This window comes from Colobus angolensis, unplaced genomic scaffold (genome assembly GCF_000951035.1).
Source record: "Colobus angolensis palliatus isolate OR3802 unplaced genomic scaffold, Cang.pa_1.0 Scaffold112, whole genome shotgun sequence".
NCBI classification, from domain to species: domain Eukaryota; kingdom Metazoa; phylum Chordata; class Mammalia; order Primates; family Cercopithecidae; genus Colobus; species Colobus angolensis.
Genome location: NW_012112253.1, coordinates 8916317 through 8939084, shown reverse-complemented (window position 1 = coordinate 8939084; position 22768 = coordinate 8916317). Strand labels below are relative to the sequence as shown.

General features: G+C 55.0%; 1 protein-coding gene across 5 annotated transcripts in view; it reads right to left on the bottom strand.

Moving 5' to 3' along the window:
- Positions 1-2688: 2688 nt before the first annotated feature.
- The window catches only part of RGMA (repulsive guidance molecule family member a), a 46150-nt gene continuing 26070 nt past the window's right edge, over positions 2689-22768 (bottom strand). For all 5 annotated transcript variants that reach the window (XM_011958017.1, XM_011958011.1, XM_011958040.1 and 2 more), the window contains 2 exons: positions 11488-12002; positions 2689-4965 (listed from right to left, as the gene is read on the bottom strand). In XM_011958017.1, coding sequence (XP_011813407.1) covers positions 4258-4965; positions 11488-12002 — 1223 coding nt within the window. In that variant the 3' untranslated portion in view covers positions 2689-4257. The remainder of the gene's footprint in view (positions 4966-11487; positions 12003-22768) is intronic.

Here is a 22768-nt window from a genome sequence, read left to right as displayed (position 1 = left end):
GGATTTCCATACTGACCTTGGGAGGTGGGGACTCACAAATCCATTTTACAAATAAGGAATCTGAGGCTCAAAAAATCCCAAGGAGACCACACAGCTCGCGACGGGTTGAGCCAGTTTTGACGCCAAGTTTGCCTGCAGCCCCAGTCCAAGTGCCACCCCTGCTCCATGCCACTTGCTGGCACAGCTCTGATGACTCTGCTCCTGCCTCGCTCTGACGGGTCTCTGCCCAAGTGTTCTGGTAATGATTTTCACCCCACAGTCTGTCCCCTTCATCATGACTCTCATTCATTTGTTTTAAAGGCCATTTCTCTCCTGTCTTCTAGCCTTGCAAATTCTGATTAGCTAAACAAGAACTCCAGGAGTTCTCGGCAACACATCAGACAGGATGGGGCGGGGAGAGGCGCCCACCTCCGTGTGCTAATGCATTTACCTCCAGGCCGCAGGCCTCCACAGAGCTGGCAGCCAGGAACCTCCAGAGGCTCCAAACCTAGCCTGTCCTGCAAGATGAAGCTGCTTCTTGGGAATCTTTTAGCTCAGGATGCTGTGTTCCATATTCACGATGAAATTTCCATGTTCATGAGGGCAACTGGTAGCATGGTACTTGGGAAAGAACTCCAGCCGGTGACATTTAGGGTCCTGAAAACAAATTCCAAACCAGGAATACTTTCTGGCTAGTGCCATTTAGCATTTTCATTTAATGGAGGGGAATTTTTTTGTTTTGTTTTTTTTCTGTGTGCCCTGGCTTCTCAGTAATTATTCTCTGCGCCAGCGGAGCACCAATGGCTCCGCTCTTCCTTGCTGCCTCCCTGAGTCACTCTGTTCCACTGGCTGCTAAGGGCGTGAAGCCTCTAGTGACAGTTCCAGTCACCAGGGAAGATGCTGAGTATGTTTTGTCCTTTCCAGTCTGGTTCCTGCCTCCTAAACCCAACTCCTGTGTTCTCTCTGGGAGCCCTGCAAGAACAGGGCTATAGAAAGTTCTCATTTTTTGGCTGGGTGCGGTGGCTCATGCCTGTAATCCCAGCACTTTGGGAGGCCAAGGCAGGTGGATCATGAGGTCAGATCAAGACCATCCTGGCTAACGTGGTGAAACACCGTCTCTACTAAAATACAAAAAATTAGCCGGGGGTGGTGGCAGGCGCCTGTAGTCCCAGCTACTTGGGAGGCTGAGGCAGAATTGCTCGAACCCAGGAGGTGGAGGCTGCAGTGAGCTGGGATTGTGCCACTGCATTCCGGCCTGGCGACAGAGCAAGACGTCTGACTCCATTAAAAAAAAAAAAAAAAAGATAGTTCTCCTTTTTCTTCAGCCTTCCTGCTCTGCCTGGGATTAGTATACATGCCCACTCTTGGGACTCCTCCCCTTGCTAGCCTGTAGGTTCACCTCTCCCAAGAGTCCAGGGTCTGTATCGCCCCTTTCCTTCTCCCCTTACCTGATTTCTCTTGCTTCGGGATAAATATCACTCCCTCCCCCGCTCCCTCCCCACCACCAGACAAGCCCTGTGTGCCCCGCCCTCTCCTAAGCAATTTACAGGAATGAACTCCTGACTCTCCAAAAAACAGTATGGGACAGGCACCCCCCCATCTTCCAGAGAACAGCATGCAGGTTCAGAGAGGTGAAGTGACTTGTGCATGGTCACGCTGCAGGGGAGGTGGAGAAGCCAGGACGTAGGCTGGCTTAACTGTGCTGCTATTCTGCCTCATGGCATTTAGTTTGGAGAGAAGGGGCCTCAGGGCAATACTAACCTAGGTGCACAGGTTGCCCGTCCTGTTGCTAAGGAGCCCTAGGCAAGTCAATTAATCTCACAGAATCTCTGTTTCATTGACAAAATGGGCCTACATTTGTTCCTGATTCACTGGGTAGTTTTTTTTTTTTTTTTTGAGACGGGGGCTTGCTGTCTCTTGGCTCACTGCAAGCTCCGCCTCCCGGGTTCACGCCATTCTCCTGCCTCAGCCTCCCGAGTAGCTGGGATTACAGGCGCCCGCCACCACGCCCGGCTAATTTTTTGTATTTTTAGTAGAGACGGGGTTTCACTGTGTTAGCCAGGATGGTCTCGATCTCCTGACCTCGTGATCCACCCACCTCGGCCTCCCAAAGTGCTGGGATTACAGGCTTGAGCCGCCGCGCCTGACTCCCACTGGGTAGTTTTTACAGATGAAATGTGATCACAGCTGGCAATAAACCTGGTCCCACAATGACATGGACAGCAGCCTCCTCTGCAGTGCCCCCGCTCCACCCAGGCTATGTGAACTTGGGCAGGGAGGGTGGCAGGCAGTCCCACAGCTGGGGCTCTAGGCTGACAGTGGTGGCTGAGACAGAGTCATCCCGGATCTCAGGCCAGCCCACTCATCTCATCCCAGAGGGCACCGTATGTCTCTCCACCGTGTGGTCACCTGTCTCCATGACTGGGTTCCGCTGTCACTAGAACAAGAGGACCTGGGCCTGCCAAGCTCCAAAGACAGCTCACTGTGAGGAGGAAAAGTAATTTTACAGAAGCAACGTGTGGTGGCTGTTACACTGCTGCACCTTCTACATGCCTTCATGACACACGCACGCACACACGCATACACACATGCGCGTGCACATACACACACACACTTGCTGCAGGGGACCCCACCACCAAAGTCCATCCTCCACCCCCTTCAAGGGAGCCAAAGTCTGTTCAGAAAACAAACTCCAACATGTCTAAAAGAAAATAACAAAAAAAAAACCTTTACTTGCATTTAGCCATTAATAAATAATTTACAGTATGTACACGCGGTGACACTCCACACAGGTCGCAGACAAGTGGACGCAGTGAGGGGTCCCCACTTCCAAGCAGAACGTGAGCAAACACAACCAAAATAAAGTGCTTCACTTTTTACTTCCAACATAGGGACCATCTAAAACCAGCAGGGCCCCAGCGCCTTCCCACCGCCCACACGGTTCTGGCAGAGGGAGCAGGACCTCTTGGAGGGAGGGGGAGACACATGTTCTGCAGCCTCCTGGCCAGTGTATGAGAGGTCCCTGGGGAACAGCAGAGGGGCTGCCGTGGATGCTGATGGGTGGGGAGGCTGTGGGGCTGTAGGGTTGCTGGCGGGATCACCCTCTGGGGCCTGGCTGCACTTTTGGGAGCGAAGCCTGGCTTTGTGCTGTGGGCACAGCAGCACAGGTGGGACTGTTCTGGGCTCCTGGATGAGCACCCTGGGCTGAAATGAGGCGGGAGCCAGTGGCAAGTCTCTCCTGGCTGTGTGGCCACAGGGCTTAAGGGAAGAGATTAGAGGTTGGAGACCCTGCCAGGGATGCTCAGGGCTGAGAAGCCTAAGACCCTGCTCCTCTCCCCAGACTCCACACGTGGGTGGACTGGGTGGGGGCTCTTGGGGTTGTGAGGAGGAAGCAGAGGATCAGGGCAGGCCAGCTGGCCCCATCCACTGGGTCTCCTGCCACACCCTGGGGCCCAGGCTCCCCTGCCCAGGAGCTCTTGCATCTGCAGAAGGGAGAGAGGAACAGAAGTCAAGGATCTCTTCTCTGTTTAGACATGTAGAACCATGCACTTCAACTTTCTAAGCACAGGGTGGAAGGGGCGGGGGCCCAGGTCAAAGACGGGCAGCTGAGCAGGTGCCTGAAAACCAGGACCTGCAATGGTACCCACAGCAGCCAGGTGAGCATGGGCAGGGAGGCCACAGGCAAGAAGGCACCAGGTGGGCACCACCTACTGGCCAAAAGCTTCCATCAGTTCGCTAAGGTGCCAAGCAGCGCCCCAGGGGTGCCCTGCCTGGGGCCGAGCCCCAAGGATGCCTGTGTGGCTGGGGTGACCCCGCTGGCCTAGGGGTTTCGAGTGTGCTCTCGTGTAAGAGTGTGTGCGTGCATGTGGCGGGCACAGGGCGCCCCACGGATCAGCGAGCAGCAGTCGGCCAGGCCTTTCAGTGCATTGCGAGAAGGAGCTGACTCTTGACGGTTCCCAGTGTCTCTCTGGTGGGGGCGGGGGGCTTCAGTCTGAGGGGCTGTTTTGCACATTCACACTGCGGGGGCGGGGCGAGGGGAGCTGCTCTCCCTCTCACACAGCTCTACTGTCACAAACATCACGGCACCAGTCACCACAACCTTGTCACGTGCACTAGAAGGGGAGGGGTCCATGCCTGAGCCCTTGGCAGCAGGCGGTCCCTGGCGTTCTGTGGGGCCATGGGGGACATGCCAGGAGATCTGCACCCTGCTGGCGGTCCCAGCCCACAGATGGAGAAGCCGAGGGGACAGAGCCTGTGCCTCCCTCCACATCTACGCATCTAGCAGAACACAGGGAGCAGGGCCAAGAGCAGGATGAGGGCACCCAGGAGAGGCTGAGGGGCCAGGGGCAGCCCCGCAGCCGCCCTGCCCGGCAGGTCCCGAGTCCTCTCGTACAGGTGCAGTTTGTCTTTGTTGGAGTGGAGCATCTTGACATCCTCCAAGGCGTAGTAGGCGGCCAGTGTGAAGTTCACATCGCCCGTGGTGAGGAGGTCGAAGACGCAGGCCTGGTAGTACAGGTCCTCCACTGGCAGCTTCTCCTTGCACTTGGCCACGGCTGTCTCATATGGGAAGGTCTCAGGGGCTGTGGGTGCAGGGCTGGCAGCTGCCAGCCTGTGGGCGCCGGTGCCCTCAGTATTGGTGTGGAAGGCCTGGAAGTCGATCTGCTGGTTGAGGGGGCAGCCCCGCAGGCAGAGGTAGAGGCCCTGGCTGTCCCAGTCCTCCACAGCATTGACCACTTCCTCCGGCATGCGGACAGCAAAGGTCAGGTAGCGGCCCACCTGGCGCACCACGATGGTGGTGCCGATGTACTTGGCCTGGATCTCCACGTGCTGGCCTGACACCTTCTCAGTGATCTTCAGGCTGTTGGCCCCATGCTTGTCCCCACCGTTCTTAGAGCCATCCACGAAGGCAGCTGGGAGCTCGTCCATCTCAGCCTGGTACACCTTCTGGTCCACGCACTCCTGGAAATTCTTGAAGATGATGGTGAGCTGCCGGGGAAAGGGGCAGAAGAGAGTAGGTGAGGCATAGTGGGAGGAGGCCCAGTCCCACACTTAAGATGCTCTAGACCGAGAGGAGGGCACGAAGGATCCCCAGGGATGCCCCGGACACTCCTTTCCCCAGGTTGGACAGATCAGTTCCACCTGCGCAGCTGTGCACTTCACGTTCTTTAAAACAACTTGCCCTTTTTACTTTAAAAAGTGACTTAGAAAAATGTTAGGCCACTACCCGAAGTAGAAAACTAGCTCTTTTACTATTATATAGGGAAGCAAACCACAAAAATAAAAGCATAGATAATTAAAAATAAAAGGTTAAAAATCCAGTGTGGTAGGCTGAATAATGGCTCCCAAGGAGAACACGCCCTAATCCCCATAACCCAGGCATGTTCCCTTAGATGGCAAAAGGGACTCTGCAGATGTGATTAGGTTAAGAACACTGAGATGAAGAGATTATTCTGGATTACCTGGGTGGGCCCTAGATGGAATCACAAGTATCTTTATAAGGAGGCAGAGGGAGATTTGACTAACAAGGACAGAGAAGATGATGTGATCAACAAGGCAGAGATTGGAATGATGTGGCCACAAACCAAGGGATGCTGGCAACCACCAAAAGCTGGCAACGGCAATGAATGGATTCTCCCCTGGAGTCTCCAGAAGGACCAGCCCTGCTGATTCCTTGATTTTATCCCCATGAGACATATTCTGAACTTCTGGCCTCCACAATTATAAAACATTTCTGCTGGTTTGAACCACTCAGTTTATGCTAATCTGCTGCAGTGGCAATAGGAAATGAGCATGGTTTGAAAATATCATCTTGCATAATGACGGTGGTACTGCAGCACAATTCCTGACGAAGAACCCAAGCAAATGTCTGAACATTACAGCAGGTGGAATGGAGGGAAATTATGCTGAAAGAAAGAATGAATAAGGCAAAATCCATGCAAGCAGGCAGAGGCAAGTAGAAGCCACTGTCTCAAGGCTGCTGAAAGGGGTCCCCAAGCTGGGCCATGGACGAGGGGAACAGGAAAGAAGGTGCTGGTCGGTAAAAGGGAGACGGATGTTCCAGGCTGAACGTGCAACCATGGCCAGGGTTGGAGGAGGGAACTCCTTTCTGCTAGAGCCTGTGGCCAGGGGTGAAGGGCTGAACTGAGCTGCTGGAGGAGCAGCTGGCTGGGTGGCACTGTTCTCCTCCTGAGAGCCAAACACAGGTGCACTGGATGCATTCAGCAGGCACTGCATGTATTACTTCTAGTCTCGTGTGACACTGCAAGGGTCAGTGACATTACTCCCAATTTTCCAGATGAGAAAATGTTGGCTCAAAGAGAGGCAGTGACTTGCTTAAGGTCACACAGCCAGCAAGAGGCAGAGCTGGGATTAAACTCTGGGTTTCCAGACTCTGGGCTCTTTTGGCCACAAGCCCACAGGGTGGGGGGCCTGAGAGGAGGAGGGCCGGTGGCTAGGGTAGCAGGTGAGTTTCCTCTGCTGTCCCTGTCCTGGGTGGTATCTGGCTGTTCTTTCCTCCCTAACCCTAACTAAGTAGGCTATCTGGGTTGGAAACAGAAATTGGGAGAGAAACCACCACCCCTCTTCCACTCCTTTCCCAGGTGCCAGCTATTTTGCCACGTGAGCTCTGGGTGCCTTGGTCCCCCTGGACCAAGGGCAGCTGGAACCTGGACTCCCAACCTGAAGCCAGGAAGGGAGGTGGGGTAAAGGGGGCAAGGTGGCACCCAGGCCCTTTGGGACCTCCTGCTAAAACCCCACCTTTATCTGCTGCACTACCCTCTCCCAGGCCCAGTAATTACCCCCACCACTAAGCCCCAACCCCTCAACCCTCTGTAGGTCAGAGTTCGCCCCTCCCCACCCAGGAAAGGGTCTGGCCAGCTAGCTGGCTGGCTGACAGAGCTCCCAAGGGATCCCACCCCAGCCCGGCCTCAGAGGGTCTGCAGGCTGAAGGGGTCCGAGCAAGGGGGAGCTGCTGATGACACGCACAGTCATTCTCTGCCTGGGCACTTCGGGGAGGCATGAGGACTGCCTGGCCGGCTCTCTGGGCAGAGGGCAAGGCCACTAAGCGCCAAGGGAGTTTCTGGCCTAACAGCAGATGTGTGGTGAGGGCACAGTGTGAGGTGCTAGAAAGCAACATAAAATAAAAAGCTGCTCTGATGGGGAAGGGAAGGCAGGGAAACTACAGAAGGACCTCAGCTCAGGCAGGAGAGTCGCAGAAAGGCGGAAGGTGGGGTCTGGCCAGGGATGCAGCAAGAGGCCATCCGGTCCTCTGGGGCCCAGAGGCCAGGGGTGCAGCATAGTGGCCTCAGTTTGGGGCAGGCTGGCCCAGGGTCATAGCCTCAGGGCCAGGTGCTAAGAGGCCTGAGGGCTGGAAAGGGGGTTCCAGGGGGCCACAGAACCTTCTAGGTAATACAAGCCAGTGGGGTATTGAGAGCCACTAGAGGTGTCCCTGGCTGTGTTGCTGTGGCTTTGTGGGTTCCCCATATTGGCATAAGGCTTTGGGGTGACGAGGTGGGGAGAACTGGTAGCCTGAGGGGTGTGGAACCCCCACAAGAACAGAGGGAGACCCTAGGCCAAGGCTTCTGAGGAAGGAAAATCCTGTCCTCTCACCGTGTTAGTCAGAAAGGCAAGGCTGGGAGGAGCTGAGCGAGGGGCAGACCGCCGGAGGACTGTAAAAGAAATGGCAGTCTTTTCATGAGCCCGTTCATCTCGGACACCCAGCGCTGTGCTTTCTGTGCCTGATGGAGACTGCCTGGGGCCGCGGCTCTGTGGGAGTCCATGGAGCGCAACACAGGGAGGACCCCAAGGGCACAGCTCCTTGAGCACTGGACTCGATTTCCTCACCTCCCTTCCTATAGGGGTCCCAGCCTGGACCCAGGACATGGCACACTTCCGGTTTGCTGTGGGATGTCAAAGATGGCTGCAGCCTCTCCATCCAGCATGGAGCCCTAAACCTGGAACCTGATGAAATTGCTGCTACTCTGCCATTCCTGACCTGTGGAAATGGCAACTTCATACGGTTCAACCTCCTACTTCTTCCTTCTTTCCACCCACTGGCCAGCCCACCTCAGTGTGGAGGCCGCCTGGGGGGGCCGGAGGTGGGCCAGCCAGGGTGGTCTGGGCCGTGGGTGGTCCTGCCATGGGGGGAGGAAGGGGGACTCTGGTGTCCCTGCCTGGTGTGCAGGGCCACACAGACACTGGGGGTGGGGGTGGGGGGGGCCGTCCTGCTTTCCAAATGCCATCAGTCTCCCTGGAACAGGAAAGGCTGGTTTCGCTCTAACCACCATCTCTCAGAGACAGCCTCCTGGAAGGCTGACAGGCTGCTTGACTCTTCTTGGCACCGGTACCAGGGACTCAACCACAAGTAACAGCATGAAGGGGGCCTGTCGAAAGCTGGCGGCTCACTGCCAACACAGCCACGGGCGGGCTGCTGTTCCTGCCTCTGCTGCTCCCCCTTCTGAAGGGGCCCTGGCCCTTTCCACTGCACCGGGCACGAGGTAGAGCCCGGGCTGCATCTGCTACTATTTACAGAGCACCAACTACATGCCACGCCCGGTGCTGGGGGCTGGGGGTACACAAGGGAGAAGATCCCTATGCTCCAGAGTGTCACAGATTAAACAAATGAATCATGCAGAGGGACAGGCTGGCAAGTGCTATGGGGAAAACTAACCAGCGGGGAAAGGAAGGGGAAGGCGCAGGGCTCGAGTTCCTGTCCTCTCCTGAGTCTCAGTTTCTTTGTCTGTAAAACGGGTACTAGCAGCACAGCTGGAAAAAGGGTGATGGAGGAGAGGTCTGGGCACAGAAGGCTGTCCCACAGCAGTAACAAACTGGCTAAAACGTCCACGTGGAAAACACCAGATCTTGATCGCCCACAACAACAGAGGGACTGGCTGATTGGCTGATACTGCCAGTATCATGGGCCCCTAGTGATGTCCAGGTGTTTGGGGCCAGCTTCATGCACACAGGAAGCTTGAACAGGAAGCTTCTGCACAAGGCAAATCTCATGGCTGCAAGGCTGCAAGGTCAGGGTCAGGCCAGGCAGGGGCTGGACACACTCTGGGAACGCTGAGGAGAGGCCTTCAAGGGCAGGTGTGCAGGGACAGGTGGAGTCTGGCTGGCTGAGAGAGGAAAGGGGAGTGGGTTCCAGTGGGTGGCAGAGTCTGGCAGGCCCAGAGGGCTCTGTTGGTGGTGGTCGAGGTGGTCACAGAAGCCCAGAGGCCTCATCATCGTGGAGATGAAAGTCCCTTGCCTTTCCCTGCTCCCTGCAGACACCAGGCTGCTCTCCCACTCTGCCTGCTTTGGATGCTGACTCCTCTTTCCCTCCATCTGGAAACTCACGCTGTGCTTCAGGGCTGAGCTTGGTGGATGGGCTCCCCAGTTCTCTGGACAGAGCCAAGGCTCCCAGTGGCCTTCAACATCCTGCTGCCCCAGCCCCCATCACCAGCTCCCCTTTGCTGGTCTTTGCTCTTCACTAGTCTGGGAGCTTTTGGGAGGGAGGGCAACAACTAGCTCAGAGGGTGGCACAGATGCAGCGTCTGGTAAGTGTTCGCTCCATCAATGAGCGAACAAACACACCTGAGTAACGGAGGCCTGAAAGACAGGCGGGGGCAGGCCAAAGGTGCCTGAAGCCAGCCACCGATGTTCTCACCGGGGGACCACAATACCCCCAGTCTGGCCTGAGTTCTGAGACTGACTGGGCCACAGACACTGACGCTGTCACTGTCTGGCCTCCAGCAGAGCCTGGTTGACAGGGCTGAGCTCTCAGCCTGCTGAGATCAAAGGTGGCCTTCGGTTGCAGCAGAAACGGGCTGGGTTGGTAAAGCTCTGCTTCATACTCTTCTGGAAGCCTCCATGCTGGGATAAGAAGGGAAGTTCTCCCTTCACTGCTCGGGCAGTTCTGCTGTCCACAATGCCCAGAATCGAGCCTGGATCAGAGCAGGCATTTGAAAAATGTGGGTCAAATGAATGAATGAAATATAAGAAGGAATGAATGACCAGTCCTTTCACATGTGGTTTGTGGATAGCATCACTGCGCTCCAGGTTCCAGTGTGCCTCAGCTAAGAGCTGAGGGTGGTGCCGTGAGCCCAGGCACATTGCCCCAGCCTGCAGGCTCCTGCTCCACCCCGTCACATCGCCCCCACCCATAATGGGGGCAGCAGCCCAGCCTCCCTGAGCACAAACCACAAATCTTCCCCGGTGTGCGGCTTGGCTCTGTTGTCACATTTGGTGCTTCTACTCCCTGGGGTCTGGAGGAGCAAGCCACCTGGGGTCCACATCCCTCTCACATCCTCAGACCTTCCTGTGCACCCTGCCAGCCCCTGGGAGCCTGCAGGATGGGACAGGGAGGCCAGGTCCCCTCCAAAGCGTGCTGGTGCCTGGATTTAGAAGCTGCAGCCTCAGGCTCCTGGCGTCCGTCTGTCTTGGCTCTCAGGAGGGTGCGTGGTGGGGAGGTGGCTGGGTCCTTGATGCAGGCCCTGAGTCTACAGAGGGCTGCGGGGGCACAGGGTGGAGTGTACCGGCTGCAAGTCTTCTCCATTAGGCGTCATGGTCTGGTGCCAAGGGCCTGCTTGGGAATCCACAGGGTGAAGACCTGCTTGTTTCCCGCCCAGCCAGGGCCCACAGAGAGACCCCCTGGAGGCAGGCAATGGCCACCGGAGCAGAGGGAAGTGGCAGGGATGGAGTATTTCCCTGGCTGCCAGGTCACCTCGCTGTCCTTCTCTGGGTGTGGAGGGGTGGGAAGGAACAGAAACACCCTTGTGGTAAGCCTGGCACTGCCCAACACACGGCCTTCCAACTGGCTCTTCCTAGGAAAACAGACCCACTGCTGCTTCGCCAAGCTGGAAACCCCAGGGGGCACGGGTAGGCCGGGCACTGGGGAGGACGGACGTGTCCCCATCGCCTGAACTGGGGGCAACCAGCTTCCTTCCTGGCCTCGAGGCTTTGCCCTCTGGCTAAGTCTGAATATGAGATCATAGGACATTCTCCCCAAAAGCGGGTAGGGGAGGGATAGGCTGGGGTAGACAGCAGTGTCCACTTGCAAGGGCCCATGGCTGTGTGTGTGACTGCCTCTGGCTGTGGCCCCATGAGCAGGACCTGAGTCCTGCTGCCCACATGCTAAGGCCTCCTTAGGTTGGAAAACCAGCAGCCCTCAGTAGCCTCGTGGGGCCGCTGAGAACATGCCAGGTTCTGGAGTCACCTGGGCCTGGGGCAAATTCCAGCTCAGCATCCCAGCTGACTATGCACTTGGGGTGGGAAGGTCACTTGGCCTCCTAGAGCGTCAGGCTCCTCATTTGTGAAATGGAGCTATGCCAGCCAGGCAGGGCTGGCTCAGGGAAGGAGGGAGGAAGCTGAGATCCACCCCTTGGGATGCTCAGGGAGAGTGCTCCTGTGTCCCCACCGTGCTCCATCTTCCCCCATTTCCAGGCACCCGAGGCCCCCTCAGCCTCTCAGTGTCCACGCAGGGCAGAGAAAGGGCAGGGCTGTGCCCTACAGCCGCCCCCTCTCCCTTACCTTGCTGGTGGCAGTGGCTGCTGAGCCGGGCAGCACAGGTGTGTTGGTGACCTGCACATTCAGGTAATTATTGTCGATGAGCGGCCAGGCGCCCTGTACCTTGCAGGTCTGGAAGCGGTCTGTGAAAGTCCTGAGGTGCGGGTCCCCGAAGAGGCCACAGTGCGTGTAGTTGGGGGCGGCTGAGTGCTTGTGAAAGCTCTTCTCATAATGGCAGATCTCGGGGCTGTCCGAGCGCTCCTGGCTGTCTCCGGCTGGCGGGAGCGTGCGCAGGCGTGGCTGCGAGGTGGGGCCATCCTTGGAGCAGTTGTGCTGGCTCATGAGGTCCTCTATGCCATGGACGGCCGAGTGGTAGGCCAGGTCACCCCGGCAGGTGCGGGCTGTCCGCCGTGTGCACAGGGCGTAGCTGCGCAAGGCTGCGCAGAACTCGGGGGTGTCGTCCGAGGCTGGGGCGTGGCTGCCCGACGTGGCGCTCCAGAATTCAGAGTTGCACTTGAGGATCTTGCACGGGGAGGTGGCTGAGGAGAAAGGAATGAATAGGCTGTCTGGGTAGAGTCTGGCAACTCCAGCCTCTGCTACCATCTGTGGGGCAGGGAAGCAGCCACACATCGCACGAGGACATCTCATCTAGGGCAGAGGCACCCACGCCACACACACATGGTGAAAAACTTCTTGCAAGTGGTAGGAAAAGGAGTCCTCTTACCCACCCTATAGTGACCCCAAGTGGACAGGCAGGCTGAAAGGGAAGTGGTCACCGTTTGAGGGAGCAGGACTTTGGAAGCTGACAGGCCACCCTGGGGCCTTTGACATTCATATACACTTTCATGGCCATCCCCAAGAACTTTGGCTAAAGCAATAGGAATCTGGCAGGGAATTAGCCCCATTATTAAATATATGTCCCTAGTCCTGGTACTGTATGACCTTATATAAATGACCTCCTGTCTTTGTGCCCTGTTATACTTATCTGGAAGATAGGATAATGTGTGTGAAGTGATTTATCACATATAAAGGACTTAGTCTGGCCCCAGGATTCACAGCCAAAACTCAACGAATGTTGCCTGGTATGAGTGCTCCATTAGCCCTGGCCATAGAGGAGCTGGCTTCCCTCAGGCTCACTGTAGCCCCCATCCTTCTCTGTCCTGCTTGGAGAAGCAAGCTGAGAAGCAACCGAGAGTAGTAACCTTGGATCCCTCACAAGCTTTGAGACTTTAGTGACAATTAGCCAAAATGACCATGCCCCAGAACTATGGCTTTAACACACCTAATCTCGACACATAGAACCTGCCCTTTCCTGGCCTTCCTCTGCACAGCCCATAGTGACCACAAGTGGCTAGGCACACACACCTGCAGCAGAAGTTTCTACATGGATTCCAGGAGAAAGGGGCCAGCAGACCAGCTGGGAGATCCAGCCTCTGGGGTCACAGCCCAGTGCTGGCTGGGGTGGTCTCCAGTGGGGAAAGGGAGCCTCAGCACTCCTGTCTGGGCCACTAACTCGGCCTGTGACCTTAGAAAAGTCAGTTTGTTTCTCTGGTGCTGGTTTTACCTATAAAATTGAGTTGCACATAAAACCAAAAACAGACATATTTGAGGGCAGACTAATGCAAGCACAAGTACCTACCTATCCCAGCAGCCTTGTGTGAATCCAGTCTGCACTGTGCAGCCCTGGACCTGGGTGATCTCTCTTGCCTCTGCAGGTGGGTGGGCACCATTCTACTGGAGCATAAGTCACCTTCCCAGGTCACAGACCTGAGCATGGGGGAGTCAGTGCTCATCTGAAATTTGGGCTCTCCCCCTCATGTGACCTGTGTTTGCCATACTGCCAGTAACAAGGTAATTTCCGGTGATACGTAAGTGAACACTTTGTCTTTTAATTTGAGAAGTCATACATTTAAATGTGCATTAAGAAAAAAAATTGCTGGGTATGGTGGCTCATGCCTGTAATCCCAGCACTTTTTGGGAGGCCAAGGCAGGCAGATCATGTGAGCTCAGGAGTTTGAGACCAGCCTGGACAACACGGCAAAACCCCATCTCTACCAAAAATACAAAAATTAGCTGGGCCTGGTGGCATGCGCCTGTAATCCCAGCTACTCAGGAGGCTGAGGCACGAGAACTGCTTGAACCCGGGAGACAGAGGTTGCAGTGAGCTGAGATGGTGCCACTGTACTCCAGCCTGGGAGACAGAGCAAGACTCCATCTCAAAAAAAGAAAAAAAATTGATGCAAGAGCTACAGATTTTCCATTTTATTAGCTTTATTTAAATTAAAGTACGCTCACTTAAAGGGCCAGGTTAGGTAAATGACAGTCAGGTGGTGCCTGCTTGATATGGTTTGGCTGTGTCCCCACCCAATTCTCACCTCGAATTGTAATAATCTCCACATGTCAAGGGTGGGGCCAGGTGCAGGTAACTGAATCAGGAGGCCATTTCCCCCATACCGTTCTGGTGGTAGTGAATAAGTCTCACGAGATCTGATGGTTTTATAAATGGGAGTTCCCCTGCACGTGCTCTCTTGCCCGCTGCCATGTAAGATGTGCCTTTGCTTCTCCTTCGCCTTCTGCCATGACTGTGAGGCCTCCCCAGCCATGTGGAACTGTGAGTCCATTAAACCTCTTTCCTTTATAAATTACCCAGTCTTGGGCATGTCTTTATCAGCGGTGTGAGAACAGACTAATACACCACTATAAAGGGGTGCTATGGCAGATATGTGGGGCGCACTGGTGAGATCCCCCCATGTAGTCTTCCTCCCACACAGGTGTGCTCCTGAGGACAGGTCTCCCTCCCAAGGCAATGAGAAGATTCTCTTGCTCTGTTGTCTTCACGTCTCCTTTACCTGTACAAGATGTGGAAGGGCCCAACCTACCTGTAGGCTTCGAAATGTTGGTGTGGTCTGTGTGGGACAAGGTAGCTAGCTTCCTTGCTGCCCCCTGATAAAGCCAGTACAGGAGGTGAGTGGGGTGGGGTGTATGGGGAGGGAGTACTATGCAGAACAAGCGTTTGGAGGGACCCAGCACACAGGAACTGATTGGTGCAGCCGCCTGCACACAATGCCTGTCCCGGCAGCCTCATTAATTCCAGGAGCCGGGTGTGCTGACCTGACATTCTGCCTCCTCAGAATCATGCAGATGTGGGCATCAGAGAAAATCAACTGGAAGGAACACTGGTCTCCTGTTAACCGATGGCCACGCTCAGGCTCTGGTTTACCTCTGGCCCTTACTGTGACCAAAGTAGAAAAAGGACACTGCCTGTCCCTTTAGAGCAGGCCCCACTGCAACACAAGCAGGAGCTGTGCTGTGCTCTGACTCTCCACCAGGACGGAATCTGGTAGAACCTAGGAGAGCAGGGACTGTGAAGTCCCAGCTGGCTGGCTCTGTCCCAGGTCCGGCGCTGCAGGCGGTATAGGCCTCCCCCATTGCATCTTCCCGGTGCGACTGCCATCCCAGCTCAGGGGAAAGCTGGGCTCTGCTGGGCTGACTTCTTGCCCAAGTCTCACTTCGAGGAAGTGAGCCAGGGCAGGACATGAATCCAGACATTGGACCTGTGAGCTCATGCCCCTGCAGCCACACATCATCACATAGCCTCATGAGCACACTCCGGATTCCTTCCACCATGGGTGGGCTCCAGCCTCTCCTGCAAGACCCATCTTATGACACTGCTCCTACCAGCCTCCTGGCAGGGTCAGGCCGGTGCCCAGGTGTGGCTCTACACTCCAAATGGGCAACTTCGCAGGCTCCTGAATTTTAAGTGGACTGGCTTTGTGATCGCTATCTGCTATCTCCACAGCCTTCAAAACTATTCTCAGAGCAGCACCCCAGTTACAGAACTCTGGGGTATGTGGGGAATTCATGACAGAAATCCCACCCAGGTACTCTGGAAAGGGGTCCCTCACATGCTCCAGGGCTGTGGAGTGGGATCCGGTAGCCCCAGGTGAGGCTGTATTGGGTGGCCCGGGACCCAGTTCAGCAGGCCCCAGCGGGCCAGGGGTTCTGCAATTTTACCAAGTTCCCAGGAGAGGCCCATGCTGCTGGTCCGCGGCCCACTTTGAGTAGTGAGGCTTCAGAGTTGGTTCACCTTATTTTCAGCAGTCACAAGGGGCCAAGCTAGAGCCTGATGGAGTCCGGCCAGCCTGGAGTGTGTGAAGGCGACATTTCCCCAGGATGGGGAGGCGGCTGGTGGCGAAGGTTCAGAGAAGGGGGCTGCAGGCAGAGGGGTGGTGAGAGGCAGACAGCCCCCCAGGAGCAAACAGCGGGGATGTGGCTGCCTTACCCCTGATGCAGAGCGGCTAAGAAGCGCCTGAGACAAGGCCCTTTTACTTCTCCATTCCACATGGGCACCTTCTCCCATTCCTCTCCTCCTCCCAGAGCCCACCCACTCTAAGAATAAGATCACCCCTCACCCAGCAGGCGTAGCTGTCTGCCTGCCACTCAAAGATGGTGGCAGAGGTCACTCTCTGGAACCCCTGTACCCAGGAACCAGGGTCCCTGTCTCCCCCACTCCTCTGTAGGGTTCAGGATCCTGGTGGTGGGGTGAGCTCCTTGCCTCACTATTCCCTCCAAGCTCTGCTAGCCCCAGCTCTGGGTGGGATGAGGGCCAGCACAGGCCCCAAAGGGAGGTGTCTGGTTCAAAGTCCCACTCTGTCCCCTACCAGTAGTTTCGGGAATTTGACTCAGCCTCAGTTTCCTTAACTGTCAAGTAGAGACTGTGTCCACCTTAAAGCGTCGCTGAGGATATGAAGAGATGTACATGGCGTGCCTTGAGCCCCAGGTGCATCCAACAAACAGGGTCCCCCAAAAGGCCACAGTGGGGGACAATGCTTGCTGCCCCCGGAGGTCAGAGGTTAGAAGTCATGGGCTTCTGGGACGGGAAGGGCACTGGAGGGAGCCTCCCCTCCCTGGTGAAGCTCTAGCAGACATGGCATCTCTCCTTTTCCCTCCTTCCCCAGGGTAGGCCCTGCTGGCACTCACTCTCAGGGCACAGTGGATTCCACCTGGATCCAGGTCCCCCAACTCCTGGCAGCTCCTTCAATCCACTGACTGCCCAGGATCAGTCAACGGTCATGACTGTCGAGGGGGCCTCGCTTCCCATGGGCACCAGGTGGCTTTACCCCACTGCCTCACTCACCCCCAGGGAGAGCGCTATAGACTGAACTTTGTCCCCCTAAATGTGTAGGTTGAAGTCCTAACCCCTTATGGGATGACATTTGGGAGGTAATTAGGTTTAGATGAGGTCATGAGAGTGGAGCCCCCATGACAGAGTTGGTACCCTTAAAATAAAGACACTTGGAAGAACACCAAGCATTCTCTCTCCCTGCCCCTCTCCCACCTCCTGCCATGTGAGGATATAATGAGAAATCCACCGTCTGAGAGCCAGGAGGAGGGCCCTCTCTCCAGAACTGGACTATGCTGGTACCGGATCTAGGACTTCCCACCTCCAGAACGCTGAGAAAATAAATGTCCGTTGTTTAACCCTCCTAGGCTGGGGTATTTTCTTATGGTGGCCAAGCTGAAGAGACAGTCATAGAGGGAAACTTGGCTGCCTCCCTCCTCTCCTTCCTGCACCCTCCCAAGTCACCTCTGCGGAAGCTGCCAGTATCAGTGGAGACATTTGTTTGGCCAGAGACCAAAAGACCAGATTGACTTAACTTCACCTACCCCATTTTCCCATTTCCTGACAAGGACGTGTTTTCGCCCAGGGATTGCTCAGGCCTAGGATGATTCCCTTGGCTCTTCACAGGGAAGGACTGGGGGTGGCACATCGAGCTCTCATACCTCTGCTGGGAGACTTCTGTACCCCACAGCCTGTGTGGTCCAGTCTCCACGCCCTTGCTCCTGACAGAGAGCACTTGGTTTCCCGCCTGTCACAACTCCTTCCTTCCCCAAGTTTTCACGCCATCCTAAAATGCCTCTTCTGCTGAGACATTTTCTGGGAAAAGATGCAGTCAGAACTGGGTTCTGAAGCACAATTTCAACAAGTTTGCCTTTGTCCTTGTTAATCAGGAAATGAAGAGACCTTGGATTCTATATGAGAAAGAAAAATAAGGATACCTGCAATGGCCCCACCCAGAGAGAACTGGGGAAGAATTCAGTGTTTCCAGGCAACAGGTGAGATGTTCTCACAGGGCAGTGTCCAGTGGGAGGGTCTCACCGCAGTGGTGGACCTTACTGTGGTGGGGCAGAGCATCGAGATAGACTCCAGCTCCACCACTCCAGAGCTCTGTGACTGTGGGCAAATTCCCTGACCTTTCTGAGCTACAGAGATGCATGGGCACCTCACCACAGAGGTGTTAAAGGGACTGCAGGCACCAATGTGAGCGAAGCCGGGAGACTTGGGAAGGAAGCTCTGTGACAGCCAGTTTTGTGTTAACTTTGTTTGTTTAATCACAATTTATGGGAGAGGCTGAGCTTAACAGCTATCGTGTATTGAGGATTTACTGTGTGCTAGACATTGTACATGTGTCTCCTTTAGCCCTTAATACAGACCCAGGACTGACTTATTATCCTCATTCAACAGACAGGGAAACTGAGGCCTAGAGGCATTAAATACCTCCCCCGCAACCCCACCCCCAGGTACCCTGAAGGGGGCAAGGTGCAAACCACAGCCCTCTGCCCCCAAGCTGCGTTCTCCTCCTCCTTCACACCTCTCGGATTTCCACACACTCCATACCAGGCAACACATACGTGCTGCAGGGCCACAAAAGATCAACAAAGACAAGAGTTCTGCCCTTGGGGGCCTCACTGGGGAAGAGGCTGTGCACCTAGGACTGCATAGGGAGGTGGGGTAGGTACATGGGCTGAGCCTCACCTCAGAAAACAAAACATGATCATGATAATAAAATACCCTGCGCTCCCGGGGCCTGTGCAGGTGACACATTGCTTTCCTGTTGGATCCTCGCTACTGCCCTGATTAGAGGGTAGGAATTTTTATCTTCATTTTGCAGATGCAAACATGGAGGCTTCGGGCTGGAGCAGGCCTGGGTCACACAAGTGGAAGGGCTGGGGCTGAGATGGGCAGGCTTGGAGCTGTTTCTATGCTTTTCAAAACGCCTGTGTCACAAGTCCCTCCTCAGGACACCAGCTGAGACTGACCCAGCTCCCCCAAGGCCCAAAGGCATGATGTGGGTCTCCTATGCAGCCAGAGACCCATCTGGTCTCAGGGTGGTAACCAGACGCCTCATCAATTCTGGGCCCTCCCTGCACAAAGGCCTGTGCGGAGCCCACCAGGAGCAGAGGCTGCTGCCAACTGACCCATCCCGATTTCTTGGGTTTCCCAGGTGCCCCAAACTCTCAGGGAACTTGGATCCAGCTCTGCAGATCTTCCTAAGAGTTTAAGAGGCTTCCTCTCTTCCAAAGCTCAAGGGAATGACTTGGAAAAGGTCACTGACGGTGACCAGCTGGGACAGAATAAAGGGTGCCTGTTCCCCTCTGCCATCTCTCCATGTGGAAAGGCAGCTCTCTGGGAACCATGGGTCCCAGAAATGTGTGTGTGTGGCCTCATTTCCCATGCGAGGGGCTGGGCAGTCCCCACGGGCAGTGACTAGAGTGAGGGGCCCTGACCTCCATGGTCATCCAATCACCTTGCCTCCAATGCACTAAATCACCGACTGCAACCCCCCACCAGAGGTCAGGGACCTGAATGAAACCTGGTCCGGCATCAAAAGCAATAGCTTGGTATCACCTGCCAAAGAGATCTCAGAGGGGCTGATTTTTATGTGCTGTATCTTTATAAAAAGTAAAAGACCCCAATTCCAGGCAATAAACCTTAGACTTTTCTGATGCAAATGTCCATGGAAAGAAGGAAGGAAAGTGTGAGAGCTGAAAAGTAGATCTTACAGCAACTCCTGCAAGCGGAAGAGGAAACCTGCTTTTCAGAGCAAGCCACGCTGAACACAGAGCCAGCTGCCCCGCAGTGTGAGCTGAGCACACCTGCCCAGTACTGCAGTCCAGAAAGTGGCCCCTTCTAGCTCTGGAGCCGCCTCTTGATGGATCCAGGATAGCCAATACACACAGAACCAGGGGACTGAAAAACTTAAGAAGTTTCCTGAGCTTCCATTTCTACCCCAGCCACTGAGCGTGTCCTTGGGCAGGGGTCACCCTCCGGCCCCTTGTTAAGCTTTGCAACCTGGGGTTCGACCTCAGAGACACAGACACAGAGCTTTATGCCCCTTACAAGCATATTATGTGGTATTATGTGCACTGCATGTTTTGTTTTGACCCAGGACTCTTGAGGTCTTGAACTTTCAGGATTAGCTATGGTGGGGCAAACAGGAGAATCCAGAAGCCTACAAAGACAGTGGTCTGGCCCTCTCCAGATCCAACAACAGAAAGCCCCTAAATTTGTCCCGGAGCCCCATGGGGTGAGGGACTCGGCTCAAGGGGTGATGCCCAGGCAATGCCTAGAAGACAGAACGGCTCTCAGACCCAATGGGGGTGGGGTGGGCCCTTGGTGCTCAGGCAGGGACCCCTGGCAACCATCTGACCCATTTGCTCCTGACTCGAGCAATCCAGGCCAGAGCTCACGGCTTCTCTGTGTAATCAAATTTATCAAAGAGCCCTAACAATCACTTTGTGACCAAAAACAATGGTTACTTTTCAAGGCACGCCATGGAGTTTTTGAACCTGGGAGCCTGCGGATGCCAGAGGTCATTGGTTTACGCAGCAAGAAATCTCCCTGCAGCACTCCTGCCAAGGCAGGGCTGGCTCCTCCTTCTCTGGACAGCTCCGGCGGTGGATGCATACTGCGGCATCCCAGGGACTTCCCCTGGCCCTTGTCTAGAGTCACATTGGAAACGGTGAAGTAGGGTGGCTTTGTGATTGTCGAGGATGGCCCCTCAGCTTCCCTGCACCACCTTCTTGGTCCCTCCAGCTGCTCCTCTCTTTGGCTGTCACTGGACTGTCAGTGTCACCCATCTGCCCTTGCACAGCTCAGGTTCCTCTAGGAGGTGGCTGCTGAGCGGCCTCTTCTCCACTTGCATGTCAATCTCCTGAGGGCTGGGGACCCCCATCTTTGTCCTGGTGTCCATACTCCATACCCAAAGTCTATCAGGAGATTTACTTATTTTTTGACATAGAGTTGCTCCGTCACCCAGGCTGGTGTGCAGTGGTGCAATCTTGGCTCACTGCAACCTCCACCTCCCAGGTTCAAGCAATTCTCCTGCCTCAGCCTCTCGAGTAGCTGGGATTACAGGCGTCCACCACCACGCCCAGCTAATTTTTATACTTTAGTAGAGATGGGGTTTCCATGTTGCCCAGACTTGGTCTTGAACTCCTGAGCTCAGGTGATCCACCTGCCTCGGCCTCCCAGAGTGCTGGGATTACCGGCGTGAGCCACCATTCCTGGCCCCCTATCAGAGATTTGATGCCTTTTTAAACCTCCCACAAAGGACCCTGTGCCTGGGAGATGCACTTGCCCCAGAACCCACATACACGTATGTAGGTGACATTTCACTCTTTTGGGGAGGTGGCTCCAGACTGCCTTCCTCATGGACTGAGATAAGGTAGAGAGAAAGAAAAATCACAGCCACACAGCACGTCTGACTTAGTTCTTTTCCTTTCAATAACAACCTAGCACCTCTGAGAATCAGAAAGATAGGGCAGGGGGCTTGGAGCACCAGCTGCACCAACGCAGGCAGGATGAAAATATTTATGCACCAATGAGGCTCTAGCTGCTTTCAGAGACCTCCTTTGAACTGTTAATCAAGCCCAATCTTTCAGAATAATAGCCTGATTATTACTGCCCTGTTTGCATAACAAAGAAGCCCAATAAGACTTATTTTGCAGTGCACAAGGGGGTGTGAAGGATCGACCCTGAGAAAGGAGTCCTAGGAATGCAGTGAGCCGCTGCAGAGCCTGAACCCAGGAATAAAGACAATGCAATTTGCCACCAAGAAAAGCTCAATAGACCAATAAATTACCAGCGTGCAAAGGGATTAGATCAGGTTTCAGTTACTGTGTAGGAGGGGTGGGGTGAGCCGGAGAGGGAAAAGACCTGCCCTCTCTTAAAGGGGTAAGGCTCATTTTGAGTGCAAGCCCCAGGGTCAAGCTGTTTTTGTCTAACTCTGTGGCCTGCGTGGGAACTGCCTGAGTTCAATTACTTGCTCCAAGTTCTGGACCCTTGTATGTGCTGGGCACTGTGATTAATGCTGTTTCTGGAACAAACCCCAGTTAATCTCTGTGCTCAGGTAGGGTCAATCACATAAACTTCTAGAACACAAAGCAAACATGTTTCATCTGAACACTTAACAGCAACAAAGGTTTAAGAATGGAAGTATGAGAGGGTATCAGGGAAGTAGCGTTTCAACAAGGTTCTGAATTTGACGGGTGATGCAGGGCAAAGATCCGACGACAGGGGCCTCCAGAACAACTGAGCTTGGCAGGAGGTGACATGCTGGCTGGTCAGAGTGTAGTCAGGAGTTTGGGGTCAGACACGGAAACCTAGAGTGCCACCTGTGCCCATTAGGAAGCAAATGTCACGCAGTCTCAAACCACTTTGCTCCGTGGTGCAGGGATTCTGCAAACCCCATCTCTTTCATTGCTGGGTTCCCTGTTAAATTTCCCCATGAGGAGACACTAGATGGAGAAGGGAAGTTGGGAGGCAGGAGACAGGCTTACCTGCCATCCCCAAGGCTGTTTCTCTCACCACTGCCCAGCAATGGCCCTTCTTCCCCATCAGAGTCCCCGGCCCTCCTCCAAGCTTGCCTTCCTTCTGTCCCTCCGGCTGCAGGGGTTGAAACTGCTTCCGCCACTCTCTGTCTCAGTGGCTTCTCTTTGCCCTTTCAGTCTTCCCATGCCCATAACAATGTCCTACATGAAGTTCCCTCTGTGGAAACATCCCGGGTGGGTTTTGCTTTTCTGATTGGACCCTGGCACGCCAGCCTAAGGATTTCTACCTTTTTCCAATAGATGGCAGGGAGCCCCTGAAGCATTTTCAGTGAGCACCCAGGGCATGATCAGAACACTATTTTAGGAAGCAGTGTAACTGAAGAGGCGATGGCTTCAATTAGGATGGAGGCAGGCGGAGGGAAGGGAGGGGGAGCAGTTTAAAAGAGAAATCACTGCCAGTGCCTGTGGAGACACTAGCCTTGAAGCCTCAGACCTCCCATGTCCCCTTCCTCACTGTCCACCTCGCCTGAGCAGCAGATGCTGAGATGCCCTTCTTAGCAACATGCCACGTCCCCCGTTCAAAGGAGGTGGAGAGGCCGGGCGCGGTGGCTCAAGCCTGTAATCCCAGCACTTTGAGAGGCCGAGACGGGCAGATCACGAGGTCAGGAGATCGAGACCATCCTGGCTAACA